Source organism: Dermacentor silvarum, chromosome 11 (genome assembly GCF_013339745.2).
Source record: "Dermacentor silvarum isolate Dsil-2018 chromosome 11, BIME_Dsil_1.4, whole genome shotgun sequence".
In the NCBI taxonomy this organism is placed as follows: domain Eukaryota; kingdom Metazoa; phylum Arthropoda; class Arachnida; order Ixodida; family Ixodidae; genus Dermacentor; species Dermacentor silvarum.
The window spans coordinates 114,957,106-114,975,726 of NC_051164.1; the positions used below are offsets into that span (position 1 = coordinate 114,957,106).

The window sequence follows — 18,621 nt, forward strand, 5'->3', positions numbered from 1 at the left end:
GCAACAACAGTCGATGGCATACATCGCACACTGTCGTAGAGCAGTGCAAGGAGGGCTGTTGCTCGCGGATGCTGACATCTCCTGTGCTAGTCACGTAAAATCTCTGAAAAATTATGGTATGTGTGGAAGTGATTGTCCAACAATATGGCCTCAGCACTTCTAACTCTTAACAGTTGCAACTATGCAACTTAACTATGCAACTTAACTAACTATGCAAATTAACTTTGTCACATGCTGAAGCATATACAGTTAAACCTCGATTAACAAAATCCTGGATTTAACTAAGTATTTAACATCATGTATTTTGAACCTCAATATAATGAAGTCTGTTTATACACGATTCCAATACAGTCGAGTCCCACTTCAACGAAATTCACGGGACACGCAAAACATTTTATTGTGGCGGAACTTTGTTGAAGGGAAATTAGTATGTATATACGTACGCGAAACGGCAAAGCCGCGAACAAAACCTGAAACCATCGTCCGGGAAATCTTTGCAATGGCGTGGGGGCAAAGGTTGAGACATACCGAAGGCTGTCAACAAAGTGTCAACTTCACGAGAGAATGCATTTCGCGCCACTGTTACAGCATTTTTCGTACATTGCGGATGACGCCTAACCCAACACGCGTGCCCGCCGATCGCGAAACACTCATTTTGTGGCACATGCATCATCGCTGTGAAGCGGTTTGAATTATCACAATCTCATTGCATATTTATGACAAAGTCGGAAAGCTTGGTGCTTTCGCTTACCGGAAGTTTTATTTCCAGAAGTCGGTCAGCCTGGATTCCTTACGCTTCACGGCAAGCAAAGGCACAGTTTGTTAAAAGAGCCATCACGATGTCATTGTCGTGGGCTCTGATAACATTTAAGGCGAGGTCAAAAGGATCCATTACTTTCAAAGCAGTCGCTGGATGGGCATTGAAAGCCTTTTAATGCCCATCCAATCCTTTCAATGCCCATCCGGGGAATGGCATTCATCACTTAAGGCACTGATATACCGTATTTACTCGCATAATGAATGCACCCCCAACGTTAGTCGTCAAAATTTGGATTTCTTTTTTCTCCCATGTAATAAACGCACCCTGAACTTGCTGCCGTGAAGTAGGGGAGACACAGTACGATTCGGTGTTCGATATGGCGTCCGATGGGTATCGAATACCGAATCGTACTGTGTGTCTCCTACTTTTATTGTGAAAGCAATCATATGGACAATCCAGGCACATTTTTGCCGTCGGTGCCGACGATCGCAGCTCCATCTCCTGCGTTCGAGGGAGGAAAGCGTGGAGGAAACGCGCCGTATTTCGTCGCGCACATGGCGCTGAAGGGAGGGAGGTGGTGCAGCAACTGCACATTGCACGGCCGTGCACGGCCTATTTTGAAAGCGATCTGCGTCAGGGGCTGAGTCTAGGTGCGATGGAGGCTTATACCTTTGTGCGTGCTCTGTTATCACTGCTCAGTTTGCGTTGAAGCGATACACGGCACGAAGGTCACTTCGCTCGCTGTTGCTGCCGCGCTTCCCCACACCAGCGTTACGACATTAAGTGAAAAAAAAAATTAAATTAAATTATGGGGTTTTACGTGCCAGAACCACGATCTGATTATGAGGCACGCTGTAGTGGGGGACTCCGGAAATTTCGACCACCTGGGGAAATCTAAGTATGTTTTCGCATTTCACCCCCATCGAAATGCGGCCGCCGTGGCCGGCATTCGATCTCGCGACCTCGTGCTCAGCAGCCCAACACCATAGCCACTGAGCAACCACGGCGGGTGTGCGACGACATTAAGTGTCTGCGGTCATTGAGTGTGATTGGTTCATGTTTTCCTGTGCACGCTGACACCATGCTGGTTAATTTACTTTGCAAGTTTATACGGCCAATAAAACTACTATCCTTACTTCGTATAGCTGTCTACGCATTTGCTATCACAATCGATGGTTCGCCTTTCGGGCGAAACTGCAACTTGTTTAGAGGTGGCTGCGGAAAAAAAAATTGCTCGAAATTTTACCTCGCATAATAAACGCACCCCCGAACCTTGCGCATATTTTTTGGGGAAAAAAGTGTGTTCATTATGCGAGTAAATACGGTAGTCTGGCATTTCCAGCATGCCAGTCAGTGACCGGCGAAGTTGGATACGTCACGCCAGCGAGACCTGGATCGCCTAAAATTTGCCCCTGTATAGTTTGGCGCGATGAACGGAGCCACAGCAGCGCAGTGAACATGCATGTGAACATGTGCTTGACGAGCGAGTACTTTTGCATTTAGTGAAGGTGCTAACTCAGCACATTCGCTTCATTGCTCCTGTACTTTAGACCAGCATGCTCCCGGCCAGCCGAGATAGTGCACGATGAACTTTGGTCTAGGGGCTGGTGTGAGATAGGACATGTTCTATTCTCGCGCCAGCCGTGCTGAGTGCTGTAGGTCACGCTGAATGCACCGGAAGCTAGACGTCGAATTTTTGCTGGCGCAGCGAAGTGTGCTGCGTCTTGGCGCACGTTCACATTTTACGCCAGGTAATGGCTGAAATGCGAGATGTGTACTCCAGACCAGCCATGGCCGGACTATATTCGCGCCTTTAAGCCGATGCGCGCGTTGCCAACATTCTCCGAGCGATCATAAAGACGTTTCATTCGACCCTCAGAAATTGTGTGATAGCCGTAGAGATAAGTGCGAAATGAAATGTGCTGCTCATGCCACTGACTGCTAGAAAACACAGCCGTGCATAGCTATTTCGTTCACTGCAGCACAGCAAATGCACGAGGTACCGTGAACTCAACCATAAGGTGAGAGATAGCCTACGAGCTTGGCGTGTCGTAGGTGCCAAAATTGGAAGTACTGGCCTCTTGGTGAACATCCAAAATCAAATTTTAACTGCACGCCACGGTGACATTCAGTAAGCAGAGCATTGTGGGCATCCGCCGCTCCGTTAGCCTTCGCAGTGCAAGGCATTGAAGAAGGAGCAGGGAGCACTCTGAAGGGGATCACAGGCGATCTTTGATTGCCAATAACTTTGCTTCTGCTGAATGCATTGAAGTGCTTTTTGCTGCAAAGTATTTCTGAAATAGTCTATTTTAACTTCAAATGCATTTCTCGACTTCTTTAAAAAGTGTTTCAGGGCCCCTTTTATTCGATCAGATGCTTTTGCTTCAGGCTCTTGACAACACCTGTAGAAAGGCAATCTCAGCTATTGCAATGGCAGAAAACACCCATTATGAAAAAGTGTAGTACTTCTGTTAGTTTATGGTGTTTGTCTGTACAATAATTACTATTGCAACTGTCAAAGACAGTCATGGCTTCTTGAACATTGTGAATATGAAAGGAAGACATTTGTTCAAAAAGTACTGCTGTAAGCCAGTGTGGGATGGCTTAGAAATTTGTGCACTTACTTTGGTAGCAATGTCCGCCAACCCATGATCACAGGTACATAAGCTTTCTACCGAGAGCTGTGCTTTTGGAAACAGAGGAAGTGACCTACACTGACACAAGACTAATTAATCTTCTTGTGTGCGTTATTGCATCAGTGGTTGTGTGTGCACATGCTTGCTCTTCTATGAACCAGAAGACCCAGTGAAACTTCATTTCATAATACATAGCTGCATTATATTTTTTTTCCTTCTATGTTGATCCTTCACTTTAATAATATTGTATCATGAGTACAGCTGTGTGCCTGCCTCAAGCTCATAGCACAAATGTTGCAGTGGCTATTGTAGCTGGCCACGTTGTGCTTTCCGTCTAAATTGTTCTACCATGCTTGTGTCTGTAGCCAATATGTCAAAGGCTTGAAATGTTGTGATGGTCTAATTTTCTGTGTGCAGAGATCTGCGGGCATGTCTCGAGCTGGCTATTAACCAGGTCCTCGAGCTGGTGGGAAAGCAGGAGTCGCAGTGTGTGGACAGCGACTACACCAGTGATTCTGAAGATGTGAGCATGAAGTGTAAAGATCTGTATGATTATTGGAATCCTGGTGGCTGTGTGCTTCAAGAAGCAAACAGGTTATAGTTACCGAGTCTATGTGCACTTTATTGGGGCCTATTGTCTCGTTGCGGGGGTATGCAGTATGTCATAGATTGCACTTCGTACATGTATGTGTTAGTGCTTTCATAAAACAAAAGTTGCAAGTGAGTTGGTGCTCCAATAGGGGCCTCTCCTCCCCCCCTCTCTTGCTATCATGTGTTGTCCAAGAAATGCTGCGAATTCCCTCTAAGAAGTGGGAGCATATTTGATTGCAGCTTGTTTGTCACAATCATTGATGCATTCACTATTGCTATTGCCAGTGTGTGGCTTTGGTAGGTGCAAAGATTTCAGGATGATATTGTGGTATAGCAAGATCCTTTACCCTTGGCAGTAAAGTTTAAACATGTAGAAGCCACTGCATGTTGCGTAAGCAGTATGGATAGCAGCATTCTGCATTTGGTTCTGTGCCAATTATCCAGTGCCTGAAGTGGCTCTTTCTGGTGAAATGTTTTGCTACATGTAACATAGATATTTAGGGGCAGTAGCAAACTGCTGAGAGGCTGTCTTCACATGTGAAATATTTGCGTTTGTGAACATTAGTTTGCAAGGTTTAGTTGTGGTATGGGAGTGCATCTTGAGTGAATGTCTGCATTGTGGTGGGATAAAACAGCTCCTCTGGATTGTGCAGGCACCTGCTGTGCTGTGTAATGAGAAACTGACTAGTGCTGTCAGAAAAGATCTGGCCACTGCCCTGCGTGACTTGATGCAGCATGGATTGATGGAGGTAAGTGAAACCTTGTCACAACTGCCTTCCACTTCTAAAAGGTTAACTATGTAACTATGTATGAAGGTAGCATATGTTGTTTAAATAGAAGAGCCAGTTATGCCTGACTCCTTTAGCCAAATTGCTGGCTCATCCATGCTAAAATTTTACACTGATCCAACATTTCATAGTGCATGCAGTTGGGGGCAATATTTGCCTGTTTTGTACAGAATCGATCAGGAGTATGCATTATATTGGAGATGCCAGACAAAAAATGTCAATTTCGGTGCAACAGAATGGTTAACCCACATATACCGCATGTCATATAAGAAGGCGTGGCATGTACATGTACCTAAATATATTCAGAGGGCCTGCGTGGTTGGGCATGATTTTCTCCGCCACCCGCCGACATCGCACGCCGGTTGCCGACGCCGGATTTTCTGCGACACGGGGCCCTTAACGCTATCGCGTTAAAATATAGCTTTGTCAGAAGAAGCTTAATTATTCAGGATGCAAAATGAGAAACAGGTTAAATTGCTGGCATGCTTTGGGCATACCAGCCTTTACGTGCTGCGTTGAATGCAGTGCTTCAGTTCTTAACATCTCACTGATCTATCTGGTAAGTGGATTAGTTGAATTATGAGGAAGCTCTTGGGATCGGTTGAGGTATCATAAATCTTGGTTGTAGTATTGTGGGTTAGGCCCTTCATGAGAAACAAATTAAAGTAGCAGATATAAGAAAATGTTTGTTTTTAATGCTCTGCATTGTGAAGCACAACAGCTGCTCTATATTAAACGTCAATATTATTACCTTAAGGTATATCATTATAACAGTTTTTTGAAAAGCTCATATTAGTTCTGTGTAGTTTTTTTAATGCTGTAATAGGTGAAATTTTCATTAAGTTGTTCATTATTTATCTTCAACAAAGACAGCCCTTTAGAGACATTTTCAAATATCAGTGTTTGTTTAAAACGAATCGAGGGTGCCGCTTTAAATTTCACTTCCATAATTTTTTCGATTTCAACTTCTGATTTCCAGTGCAACAAGGCACTTCAGAATCTCACACATTGCTTTAGTGTCAGGTTATTGCTTGACATTGTTGTCATTCTTTGGTTTTACTTCAAATCTAGTCGAATGAAGGCTATATGATAAGGTTTTTTGGTCTTTCTGTGATATTTCTTGCTATCAAGAGCAAAGGAAATTTTTAAAAATCGGTTGGGTGGTTACTGACAAATTGAGTTTTTTGCGGGTGGAAGCATACGGCGAGGTATATGTCACAAATTGGTCTACATTTCGTATTGAAAAATGCGTGCACTGTGAACGAACTCGCGTAGTTCTTATATATAACAAAGTGTTTTGTAAAGAACGCTCCAAATACACGGAAAAAGTTCAAGTTTGCGTCGCGCTGCTCGGCTTACTGAAAGCTTTGCAGCACTTCGGAGCGCGCAGATCACGGCGCGGATTGGATGCAGATGCACCCACTTGCACAGCAGCACATCCAAGCGGGCGCCGTCGCAAATCATCAAAGTCGGGGCCTTCTTCTAGCCCGCCCTCGGCACACTAGCCAGTATATTCTAGACACTATAGTCATAGAGTTTCTCACCGTATTACTATATGTTGCGGGTTCCTTTTTTTTTTATCACTGCGTGGGAGCGCACAGTTCGAATTAATGATGGAGGAGCAATGCACATGCGAAATAACGAGTTGGTCTACCCATAGATGCCTACACTGCCTAGCCGGACGGTGACAGTCAGTTCAAATTAATGAGGTTCGAATTAATGAGGTGCAAATTAACAAGCTTTTACTGTAGTTAGAATTAAAAGAAATAGAAATATAAGGCCAAGTGTTCATTCATAAAGCAATGCGCTTTGTGCCATCTGTATTGCTTTAAATTTTCACAAGTCTTGCAGTACATTCTCCTTGTAAGTGAGCATGATAAGTAATATGTTTCGGCCTCTTGCTTGCTCATCTGTGCACCATTGAAATTTCTGAGGCAAGCAAACTGTAGCCATGGGTGATTAAGCTAAGCAACCTTAGTTAGCTCATTACTTTATTGTTTGTTTTAATTTGAAAATTTTTTCCTGTTTTTCCACCGCATTTTGCTTTATTGATTGCATCACACTGCTCTATGATGCTGTTCATACCAAATGAATAGCGGGCAACACATTAATTCTAAATGCTTTAAGCTCAGTGGCCTACGACGCTGTGATCTGTCTTGTGAGCCCTTCAATTGATATGACGAGCCGTAGAGTCAGTGCTTCTAAATGCAGACTCCTTGGAAAAAAAGACATGTAAATTGGCAGGCGTTTGAATACACGATTCAAGATGCAAATGTGATTCATTAATAAATGTGTATAGGAAACATCATGTTTCTTTGTATAGATGTCAAACTAGTGTCATCAGGCATCTAAAATTAGACATTAAATCTAAAAATCTTTTTGCTGATATCAGTGTGTAATGAAAATATTCTTATTTCAGATACCTTGACAAATACCAAAATAACAGATACCATGAAAGTATCTTTGTGTTGAGATGTGAATTCATTATAGCAAGGTTCGACTGTATTCAGAGTTGTCGTGAGTGCATTGTGTTTTCTTGTTTTGCTTATTTGTTAACTTCAGATTGGCCAGAGCAGCAGCCTTGTGCCCCTGGGCTGTTTCACCTTGCGGTCTGCGAGTGCACCCTCACTTCTGCATGCATGGGACCTCATCCTAAAGTATTACGAGATCAAAGTAAGCTTTGCATTGTGTCGGATTATGGTGTGTCATAACATGCTGCAAGCTGATTGGCATATTTCTCTCTTCAATGTGCCAGAATGGTGCGCAGTACAATGCTTCACCAGCACGCAAGTTGTCAGAAAGCTTCAACTTGGACATTGTTGCCTCAACAATGGAGACGCCAAAGCATGTGAGCTGCATTGTCTTTTTGTCTGTGCCGTCACTTCTAACCTGCCCAGCACATTGTAAATGTATATCCACTTCAGTCATTATGTACACATTTGTGTACTCAGCTTGTTTTTGTCAGTTTTGTCCAGTGGTGGCAAGGAAAAAGCCACGAACATTCAACTTCAGGTAAATTAAACATCATGCACACTCTATGTGGCTTCATTTCCCTGCAGTTTGTTGTGTATTGCTGCACACTATCATTTTGCTGAAGGTATCATGTTTGATGGGACATTCGATGTGCTACGTTTCGTCATCAGCAATGGTGAAAGAACACCATGTCAAAAAAGCATGCGCTATGGGACAGGAGAAACAGACAAGACAATGCGCTGACTATAATCTGATGTTTTTATTCAGAGTCATACGGTATGTAAGGCAGAGAACACCAAAGGCACAGTGCTATCTATAAGTGTCTAAGCTGGCCGGCAAGGAAATGCAGTGAAAAATAATAAAAAAAATTTAGCCAACTTCACCGAATTAACGCTGCGAAGACTGATGAAACAGCGGAGCTGGTGGCTTATACTAGCTTTTACTTAGTTTTAATTTGGCTTTTACTTAGCTATAACTTGAATTTTTACTTTGCTTTAACATCTGTTTGTCTATCTTCACAGTGAGCTTCTTTGTAGCGCTGCCGAGACGCAGCTTCTCTCTCTGCAAGCTCTAGATCTCCAACCCTCCTCCGTCGCTTTGCTTCGGAAGCCCTTGCTCAGAACTCCGGATCTGCGTGCGGTCGTTGAAGCTGCTCCCGATAGCATCACGACGCCGTTGATGTCGCGCCTCTTCTTCATTCTAGCCACGCTCACGGCAGAAAGATGCCGCCGCCAGCGCATGCTCTCTTCAGCTCAGGAGAACCCCGCACATCATGGCTACGTCATCACTTCTCTCTCTCTCTTAAGCTCCGCCTCAACTACTGCTTGGCGCACAATATCCCTCAATCTCTCCACCGCTACGTCATCGCTACCTCTTTAGCTCCACCCACCTGCTGCTCAGCGCGCGCCTTCCTCCTCTCTCACCCTCGCTGCTCTCCGAACATCTGCACCCTAGTGCATGCTCCTCACCCAGCTCGCGCCTTCCTCCTCTCTCGCCCTCGCCGCTCTCCTCACACCTGCGCCGAGTTTTAAGCCACGCCCGACACGGCTGGAACTCGCGCTTAAACAGCTCCGCTGTTAAAAGCAGGTTATACTTCTACGTTTGTTGTGCTCTTGGTCTGTTTTTAATTAAATCCTGTTGTCTTTTTTATCAAGTATGACCTGCTCCGATTATTTTTCTCTGCTTTTCCATGCCTGCCGGAAGGCTGGCCGAGTCCCTTATAGATAGTATTGTGCCTTTTTGTTGTCTGCATTATATACTGCGTGTCTCCGAATAAAAACATCTGTTGATAGCCAGCGCATTGACTTGTCTGTTTCACCCGTCTCGATGTCTGCACTGTTTCGCCATGGTGAACATAAACCAACTAGCCCAGCTCAGCACCCTTGTGCGAAGGAACACTTTTTTTCTTTCTCGCAGCACTTACAGTGAATTATTAACTTGCGCGCATGCTTTAACAGGTGATTAATTTTTTTACGAAGGGAGAACATTACTGAATGTACAATGAACTGATACCGTATTTACTTGCATAATGAATGCTCTCACGTAATGAATGCACCCCCCCCCCCCCACATTTCCAATCAAGAAGTGTGTTTCTTTCTTTTCCTTGCATAATGATCGCACCCTCAACTTGCTGCCGTGAAGTCGTAGAGACATGATACGATTTGGCATCTGGTATGGCGTCCGGCGGGTACGATTGTATCGGACGCTGTATCGGACACCAGATCGTACCGTCTGTCTCCTACATTTATTGCGATAGCAGTTATGGACACTCCAGGCGTATTTTTGCCGTCGGCGCCGGCGATCACGGCTCAGTCTCCCGTGTGTTCAAGGGAGGAAAGCTGGGAGGAAATGCGCCGTATTTTGTAGCGCGCATGGCGCCGGGGGGAGGGCAAGGAGGGGGGCACCGCAGCAACTGCGCATTGCGCGGCCGCACGCGCTTTATCTTGAAAGCGATCTGCGTCGGGGGCTGAGCCTAGGTGCGACGGCGGCTTGTACCTTTGTGCATGCTCCATTCTTGCCGCTCATTTTGCGTTGAAGCGATGCACAGCATGAAGGGTACTTTGCTCACTGTTGTTGCCGTGCTTCCTCATCCCAGCATTTTGATAGTGAGTGTGATGTGTTTATGTTTGCCTGTGCACGCAGACACCATGCTTGTTAATTTACATAGTTAGCAATTGTGTGCAAGTTTACACGGCTGGTAAAACTACTATCCTTACTTCGTATTGCTGTCTACGCATTTACTATCGCAATGGATGGTTCGCCTGGCAAAACTGCAACTTTTTTATTGTGGCCATGGAAAAAAACAATCGCTGAAAATTTTACCCCGCATAATAAACGCACCCCCCAACTTGGCGCATATTTTTCGGGAAAAAAAGTGTGTTCATTATGCAAGTAAATATGGCATTTAATTACCCTGTAACTATGAGGGCTCACTATAAATGGACAAAGCATCATCCTACTACCTCCTTGAGTTTCATTCAGTAGAGTTTGGAGAACCTTGGATTAAAGTTATGTAGCTTTGACAAATTTATTGACAGTTCATCATAATTTGTGACTGCAGGGAATATATGCTCAGGAAAAGTTATTGCTTCATGTGTGGAATAGCCTCCCTTTGCAGAGTGTTAAGTGCACTGGAAATGTTTTTTTTTTTTAACAGTCTTGTCTTTTTATAATGCACAACATACAGATGTGTGTCTGACATAACTTGAGACTGACTTTAAAGAAGCAATTACAATTCACTAGAAAGAAGTTGAGGACTAAGAATAGATGCAAACAAGATCTTCTTAGTTGTCTTATTGTGCTCTTCAACCCCCTTCTAGTTATGCACCAGCTAGCCCTGCAGCAGACGTTACTAAGTTACAATCCACATTTGTGAAATGAACACAGTGTTCCTTGTTGTGTGCCTTGTGTAACTTGGGGTTTTATGTAATATATAACTAGGCAGCTAATTGGCTAACTTTTTAAGCATTCATTTTTGGGGATGTGGTTGTGTGTGAAAGTTGCCGATTGGTATCGAAAACACGATTGGTGGTGTTATGCAGACCATTGAATTTTTATACATCTGCGACACCTCCAGTGCTTAGGGAAAAAGAATAAGCACCTTAGAAGGACACAGAGAAGATGACAGAACAGGAAGGATGTTGGATTGTTTGTTTGCTTGTGCAGATATAATAATACTTGGACATCAAAATACCATTATTAAATGATGAAGACTACCTCATTATAAAGTGCTAATTAGTCAAAGAAAAATATACTTCAGGCAATGCAAGGTCACGGGGAACATTAGCCTTCTCACTTACATCACAATGACTACACTGTATCAGCTGCTTCCTCTGCAATATCAGTGTTTGCTTCTTGCTGTCTCCATAGATTCCTGGAATCAGTACTTTCATTAGTGTTTTTCAGTATTTGTGGTAAAATCAGTTTCTTTTTTTTTTTTTTAACACGAAAGTGTTTTATGCTGGGTTTAAAGACTGATTTCCGGCAACGGATGTGAACGTCGGCTCCGGCGCTGCCAACTAGGAGCGGTGAAGCGAAGTACTGCATCGTGACATTAACGAGCGCCGACAGGGAGTGCTTCAGTAGTCACAGCGCAGCGGAGGCTCCAACGCGGTGTAGCCATAGAATAAAGAACAAAGTGTAGCCTCGTGCATAGAGTTTCATACAATAATTATGCAATAAATAATTATTGTATAATTATTTATTGTATAAAGACATTATTAAAATTGTCCGATGGCAGAATTAAAACACAGGACCTCTAGCAGAGAAGCCCGATATTGAAACCATTACTCCACGGATGCATGCATCGACAAGCGACATAAAATGCCCTTATGAATTTATCGCAGGCAAGCCAGTGCATTGAGACGTTTGGCGTGTTTCGATTTGGCCACCTCGACAAGCTGAACTGTTGTAATTAGTAGCAATTGTGTGCGTTAGCAGCGTCTTCGGCACTTCGAAAAGTATAGATCGCTCAGAAATTTATGGCAATGAAGGCATATAAAGTGCAGTAAACAAAGCCACAAGAATGTCTAAATAGACAGGCACGAAGATCAGACAAATCCATGTACTTCCCATCATTCCCATGTTGGCTGAACGATTTCAGCGCCAGAGTCTGTGGCCTCATGTAGGCAGTTACTGCAAATGGTTTGGCTTTCGCGTCGGATTAGCCTGTGGCACCTCGTCGCCTACAGATTGAGGCTTCAAGGTGCATCAGCATTGCATCACCTACTGCTCCTTTGCGATGGCACCACCTAAGACAACTGCTGCGCTAAAAGGTGCAGAAAGGCAACAACGTCGCCGGGCGAATCTCACTTTGCTCCGGCGAGAGACACGTCAGTGTGAAGCAGAATGCCTTCGCATGTTCGCGGAGCACGGTGCGAACTCTGCCACTGGCATTCCTGCAGCTGTGCGCGTCGTACCTTGACTGGCTGCCGTAGCCACTCTGGAGCCGGACCAGAATGCTCACACCTTCACCGAAGCCACTCGCTAGCAGGACGCCGCGCACTAAGCAAACTTGCAACACGGTCGCCGGCCCGCAAATCGTGCGGCTTTCGCTGCAGCGGTCCGTGAGTTCACGAAGCAAACATGCAACATCTTCTGTGAAGACATGTTTCACTTTCATGTTCTACCGATTCCTATGAAAGAGGTATCAACCATAATTTAAAAAAATACATTTGCTTTCTTTTATGCTTCAGTATGTCTATGAAATATTTACCAAATGTGGGCTTACATTGCCGATTTTTGTGTCATCTGTTAAAACTGAGAGTTTCTGTGTGAATTCATAGAGTGTGTTAAGTGCAACATTTATGCAGGCTTTGCTGACAGCAGTGCACAGTATCATATCAAGTCATACGCCACTGAAGCGCAGCTATGATTCTCACTTCAAGGCATTTGTGTGTGCAGCCCTCAAGTAAGCACTGTTTTGACACTATATTTCTGACATGGGGTTTTAAATCGGAAAAATGTTTGTTTTTCCTCATTTCTAATCTTGACACGGGAAAGAATACAGCACTAAAACAGTAAACCTTCTGTCCGATTGCTTTACAGTGAAAAGCGGCTAGTTGCCTGGTTAAAATTGCTTTTTAGGTGCATACCACTTGTTGAACGCTATTATGTTCACTGGAGCTATGTGCGGAAAACAGGTGAGTTAATTTCATTCAAGATTGTTCTAGCAGATCTCACTAGAAAGAACATTTTAACGCTTAAAAGGACTTCATTCTGGGCTGGCTAATAAATTGTGAAGAGATAAAACATAAGAGGGTTTTGAAAAAGGGTGCATGTTAGATTTAAGCAGGGTGTGTAGTATTATCAACTCTTTCATTCTGTGTTTGGACTGTTGACGGTAGGCTACTCAACTCTGACAGTTATTTAAATGTGGAAACACAGTGTGTAGAGCTTGAAGAGGGAAATCTTACATGCAGCAGCACATAGCGTCTGGTATGGTTTTATCAATAAACAGTTTTTTCTTTCCATGGTGATAATTTTGACTTAGCACTGATGCAAACACTGTTCTTGAAAAAAATGATTCCATTGTTCAAGACAGGCATTTGATTTTTAAATGTGTCCAGACAATGTTCTGTTTGCTTATGTAATACTTATGTCTTTGTCGTATGTTTTTTTTTTCTTCCAAAGGTTTTGATGATGCCCTACGGTCCCTTGACCGACTAACCGGGTTTGACTTTGATCTTCCTGTTGACTTGGCTGTACGCCAGCTGCAGAATATCAAGGATGCTTTTTGATGTGCCACCACTCCCGTAGGGGAAGAGGTGCCACTTGTCTCGGCAAGTTCGGGATGAACTTTTATCTCACTGTGTTGTGCTGCAAGGGCTAATGTAAGAGGTCAAGTTCTAGTTTTAAATAATTGAAAACATGTACCTTTTTACTGTGAATATGTCGTGCAAAACAAAACAAATGTGTTCATGCGATGCCTTGGAGCTGCCATTGATGTGGACTTAACCTCCACGGGCTTCCGTTGTGAGGTGTTCTGATTTTTACCTGTATAGCAACGAGTGTAGCTGCTGTAACTTTGAGGGGAGTAGGCAGTAGGGTGAGTACTGCTCTCTCTTTAAACTACATTTAGCCAAGTGCATGAGAGGATTTGGTCTGACTCTACAATGTCCCATTCTATTTTATATGGTTTGCTCATGGCATTATCATTGACGAGTGATAACAGTTATGTTACTGGATGGTTGTTAGACTGAAGTGTAATTGAAAGCAAGCGATAGTCAATTGAGTGATTACCAGAAAGCTTTACTGCACAGCCTTCTGTTACATGTTTAGTTAGGAAGCAAATTGACTGACATTGCAGGCTTGTTTAAGATTGCTCAAGGCAGCTTTTAGAATTGCAACTGAGGGTATCATGTTTTGTTTGTTGATTCTAGAAGTATGTGCCATACTACACACATCTTTTACTGCACACATCTTAGTCAGTTAGGCCTTTTTTTATGTGATTGCAAAGTGTGGGCTCCATCCTATCTAGCGTTGATCATCTACTGGGTAATGAACAGGTGTCATCTCATGTATTTGCTTGAAAGGTATGCATGTCTTTCAAAAAACAATTGCAGTAGTGACGGGTAAAAGCAAAATTGGGGACATTTTATAATCCTCTCACACAGACATTTCAAACACATTTGAGATGAAGCGTCTAATTTGGTGACTCTTTGAAAAAGAGGAGGTAACTGTAGGCAGTTGGCAACACATGAATCAAATGAAGACAATTTTTTTTTTTTGCTTAGCAGTGTACACCACCCATCATATTCAAGATTTTTTGAAGATGAACCAATGTGGCAATGCTCTCTGACCATCGCCAGCCTGACATCTGTCTGTGTACAACTGCCAATTGCATGCTTTGAGATTGGGCTTTTTAAACCAATGTTATTGTTAAATCTTGTTTGGGATTGTAAATTCAGAGAGGCACGTGACAGGTTCTGCTGAGCAATAGGATAGTGAACACTCAAATTTGCGTTCAAGAGGCCATAGTTGCACAATGTGTGTGAAATGTTTACAAAAGTGTTCAAGACAAAAATATTCAGCTAGATAGCATGTTCACCACAGATGTAGCTTGTGGGATAGAATCTCGACTGTGGCGATAAGGTTGCCACCTGGCCAGTTTTATCTGCCTACCCCTACACTGGCACACCTCTTGCTGGTTTTTGCTGTTCTCCGTAAATTAGCACATTATAATCTGCATCGTAATCACTCTGTTTGGTGTTCATGCATAGCAGACAACTGAATAGTCGGCAACAAGTTCATTCTTAACTGCTTAAGCATCCTGTATTTTAGACTACCACATATTGCTGTCTTGTTCGTAGGGCATAAATATGTCTTTTGAATAAATAATTTACAACCACAGTATGAAGATTTTTAAAGTGTACCAAATTTTACATTAAAGGCTTTCAATACACTTGAGCCATGTGGAACTGGTATAGGGCAATTTGTTTTTGTTTCGTTTATATTTTTCTATGCCATATGTTTTACAATGTCCCCCTAACTATGGTTAGCTGGTCTGTTTACTTTTAAGTATTAGCTTCTCAGTGAATGTTCACTTCTTACCTGCAGTCATAACTTAGCCTGTATTACTGTTTCTTTAGATTAATTTCCAGCTGTTAAAGAACACTATAGCAGGTAGTGTTTTTTAACATCTGGAAATGGATCTTACGAAACAGTGAGACAGGCTAAGTTACAGCAGTTCTTTTTTTTTTTTTTAATCTATAATGCCAGATGTTTAAGGTTACATCTCGGATAAAAACTGTGTCCAAAGCTACCAACTAGTCACATAGGTGCTGGTCACTGGATAGACATGTAACTGCACAGGAAGCCACATTCTCTCTCTCTACAGAGCTGTATCTGCATGGCACTCTAGTGCGGTACTTCTTTTGACACTCATTTAAGGTACTTAAATGGAATTCATCTAAAGCAGAGTCCAGGTTAGCTTGTTATGAAGATGGCTGTGGCCACTGCATTCTGCAAGTGAGTAAATTTTCCAAAATTATGCTAGTATATTTTTACATGCTTGTTTTGTGCAGCAAAAGCCTGACTGTTGGTGCTGCTATGACCTAGTCGTACCGTTGACCATATGGTCGCTTAGCGCAAAAAATGAAGGAGGGATGGGGTCACCATTGGAGCGCCAATTGGAGCGCCAATTGACCCCGTCCCTTCTTGATTTTTTGCGCTAAGCGACGATATGGTCAACGGTATGACATGAACCAACTAGCCCAGCAACAAGTTTTATTATGACCTAGTCGCTAGAGGTCTTTCAAAACCTCACAAACTTCATTTTACCCTTCATAGAATCCACAGGCCAGAGCTAATAGTCGATGTTCTGTCTGTATCACTTCTATGGAGATGTCAGCTACTAAGCTGGAATTGGCCTTTGTCACTTAGTAAGCACTGCATTCACGAATGTGCCTCATCATGATGGTTTTCCTCAACTCTGCCATGGAAGGCATTGTTATCCCACAACTGGATGAGTTGCTGAGCTTCAACAACACACCTTAACGATTCCACATTTTGACGGGATAGAAATGCAGACTTAGGTGCACATTAACCCTTGACAAGACATATAAAAACGCTGAAAAAATGTTTATTTTCTATCTAAATCTGCAAAACACATCAAGAATAAGCATAATCAACAAAAAGAAAAAAATATTTCAGAATTTTTTTCAGCATTAAGGGGAAAACGCCAGGCAGGAAACTGGATGTGGGCTTCACCCGAAGCCACCTAAGGCTTCGTCTTTAATTTGTATAGACAGCTCTCATCATATGTGAACCATAGGTATACATTTCGTTTGCTTTATATCACTTGTGTGACAGCACCGCAGTTGGATATCTTGCATCGGCCTGTCTCCTCCGACCTTGCTTTTAAGAGACGGTGAGTACGCGTGCCAAACTACTACTTCCTCGTCCGTGTTCCTGCTCTAAACCAACAAATGACGCTTGCTGCCTGTCATTCAGTGTTGGCCGAAGACATTTAGCTGGCAACTTCATACTCAATACTGAAACTCGGCAAGAAAAAAAAAAGCTTTTCTGGTTTGTTGTCTGTAGGCAACGCTCGTCAATAAAGGGCTAAAGACACCCAGGTGGTTGAAATTAATCTGGAACTCCCCACTACAGTGTCCCCCATCGATAGTGTTCCTTTGGGACATTCAGCCTTGTAATTTGATTTCATTTTTATACTGGAGGTGGCCAGTTGGGATATTGTACATCAGTAATCGCCGAGAGGCATTACTGAACTACAGTGGCAACTACTGCATTCAGGAGGCAGCCTGCTCTCCACAGACAGGGTTGAGGAACTGAGGCACTTCTATGAATACAAACATTATCTCTGGTGTGCAAGGTGAGGGATGAGTCTGTCTTTGCTTGCCATCAAAACCTTTAACTATTTTATGTGAAACTAGTGAAACAGCTACATCCACTTGTGATTGTTGTGATCTATTCATCCGCTTCCACCACTTCACAATGCACGAGAACTGGGTTACTGCTGGCATTTTTTGTGTTATGCGCTTCAAATAATGTTTTTGAGTATATATATAGCATGCACCCTTGCAGTTATCAGCCTTTGTACTACTGATGACTGTTCTTGCAGTCTTTATGTGAATTGAAAAGTGTAGCAGTGGACGCTTTTGAGCCAATACAAAGTAAATTTACATGATAAATTATATGTGTTGTTCACTTTCTCCAAGGAATTAAGCATGCATTGAAGTTTATTGTATTATAGCAATATGGTACTCACAGTTTCAAATGTTCATTGTATATTATATATTGAAAATTGCATTGTACCACATTTTTACCTGAAAGCATGAGCAGTGATGTATTTGCATTAAGTGTGTTCTGTACAAGTAGTAAATAATTGATGTTTACACAAATGTCTAATTTGATTTTTGTGCATAACATATGATTTCTATGAAGGTATATTGAAACAATTGCACTTCTATGCTTATTCAACAAGCATGTTGAATGTGAAAGCACCACAGCGTAACCATTGTTTGAGTGGTCTTTCTCTACATTTGATGTTACAGTGGATGCCATCTTTTTGGGGTGACATTCTAATAACTGTTTTATTTCTTTATGTCATTAATGTACATATTGGATAATGATGATGAGTTTTGAAATCATCACTTGTCTACCTACTTAAGGTTAGGGTTTTGACTTCAGTGTGTTGTCTATAGCAATTACATAATAATTTGTAATCTGGGGTATGTGCATCTTGTATTTAATGGTTACTTAATTGCTACATGGAGAAATAACTGTTGGTAGCATATCTAAGCTGGCTCAGGTTTGGTGCGCGCGCACATATGTTAAAATGTAACTACCTAAAATAAACAGGGTTTGTTCACAAAGCATTCAATGTGCACATGGTTAATGTGTTCCTTCTCTATTGATGGGTAAGTACCTAGAAATCTTTTTCATTCACGCGGCACTAGGATTACCGGTGAACACCGCAAATGAAAGACTACATGACACTGGAGTTTACAACACCTTGTAAACCCCCCCCCCTTCCCCCCCCCTCCCCTTTGGCAAATGGGGGCACTAGAAGCCCGCGCATATAGAAGAATACGAACACACACCTATCCCCATTTGGGAGGAACACACCACATGAATCCCACACTACATGTCGGTGCGGTGCATGGCCGTCACTACCACATGTGACGTGGGAATAGACAAAAAGACCACAGGAAGCAAACTCGCATATACAGTAGGGAGCCGTGGGAGATCCTCCTCCCCGGCCGGGTGTCCAAAGGGCCGGGCCTCTTGGACCAGACGGAGAGCGTAGCCAGGATCAATATTGGTGGCCTGGAATAAGGACCCACACACCCGCTCCCTCTCACCCTACCTTTTCCCCTCCCTTGATTAATGAATAAAGTGTTTCCATCCA

General features: G+C 43.0%; 1 protein-coding gene across 1 annotated transcript in view; it reads left to right on the forward strand.

The window, feature by feature from the left end:
* LOC119432930 (RUN domain-containing protein 1-like) overlaps positions 1–18,088 on the forward strand; it is a 32,745-nt gene extending 14,657 nt beyond the window's left edge. Inside the window, exons 11-17 of the mRNA XM_037700076.2 lie at positions 3,814–3,919; positions 4,641–4,736; positions 7,338–7,448; positions 7,531–7,623; positions 12,560–12,657; positions 12,795–12,889; positions 13,380–18,088. Of these exons, the coding sequence (XP_037556004.1) occupies positions 3,814–3,919; positions 4,641–4,736; positions 7,338–7,448; positions 7,531–7,623; positions 12,560–12,657; positions 12,795–12,889; positions 13,380–13,486 (706 nt within the window). The 3' untranslated portion in view covers positions 13,487–18,088. The remainder of the gene's footprint in view (positions 1–3,813; positions 3,920–4,640; positions 4,737–7,337; positions 7,449–7,530; positions 7,624–12,559; positions 12,658–12,794; positions 12,890–13,379) is intronic.
* Positions 18,089–18,621: the final 533 nt, after the last annotated feature.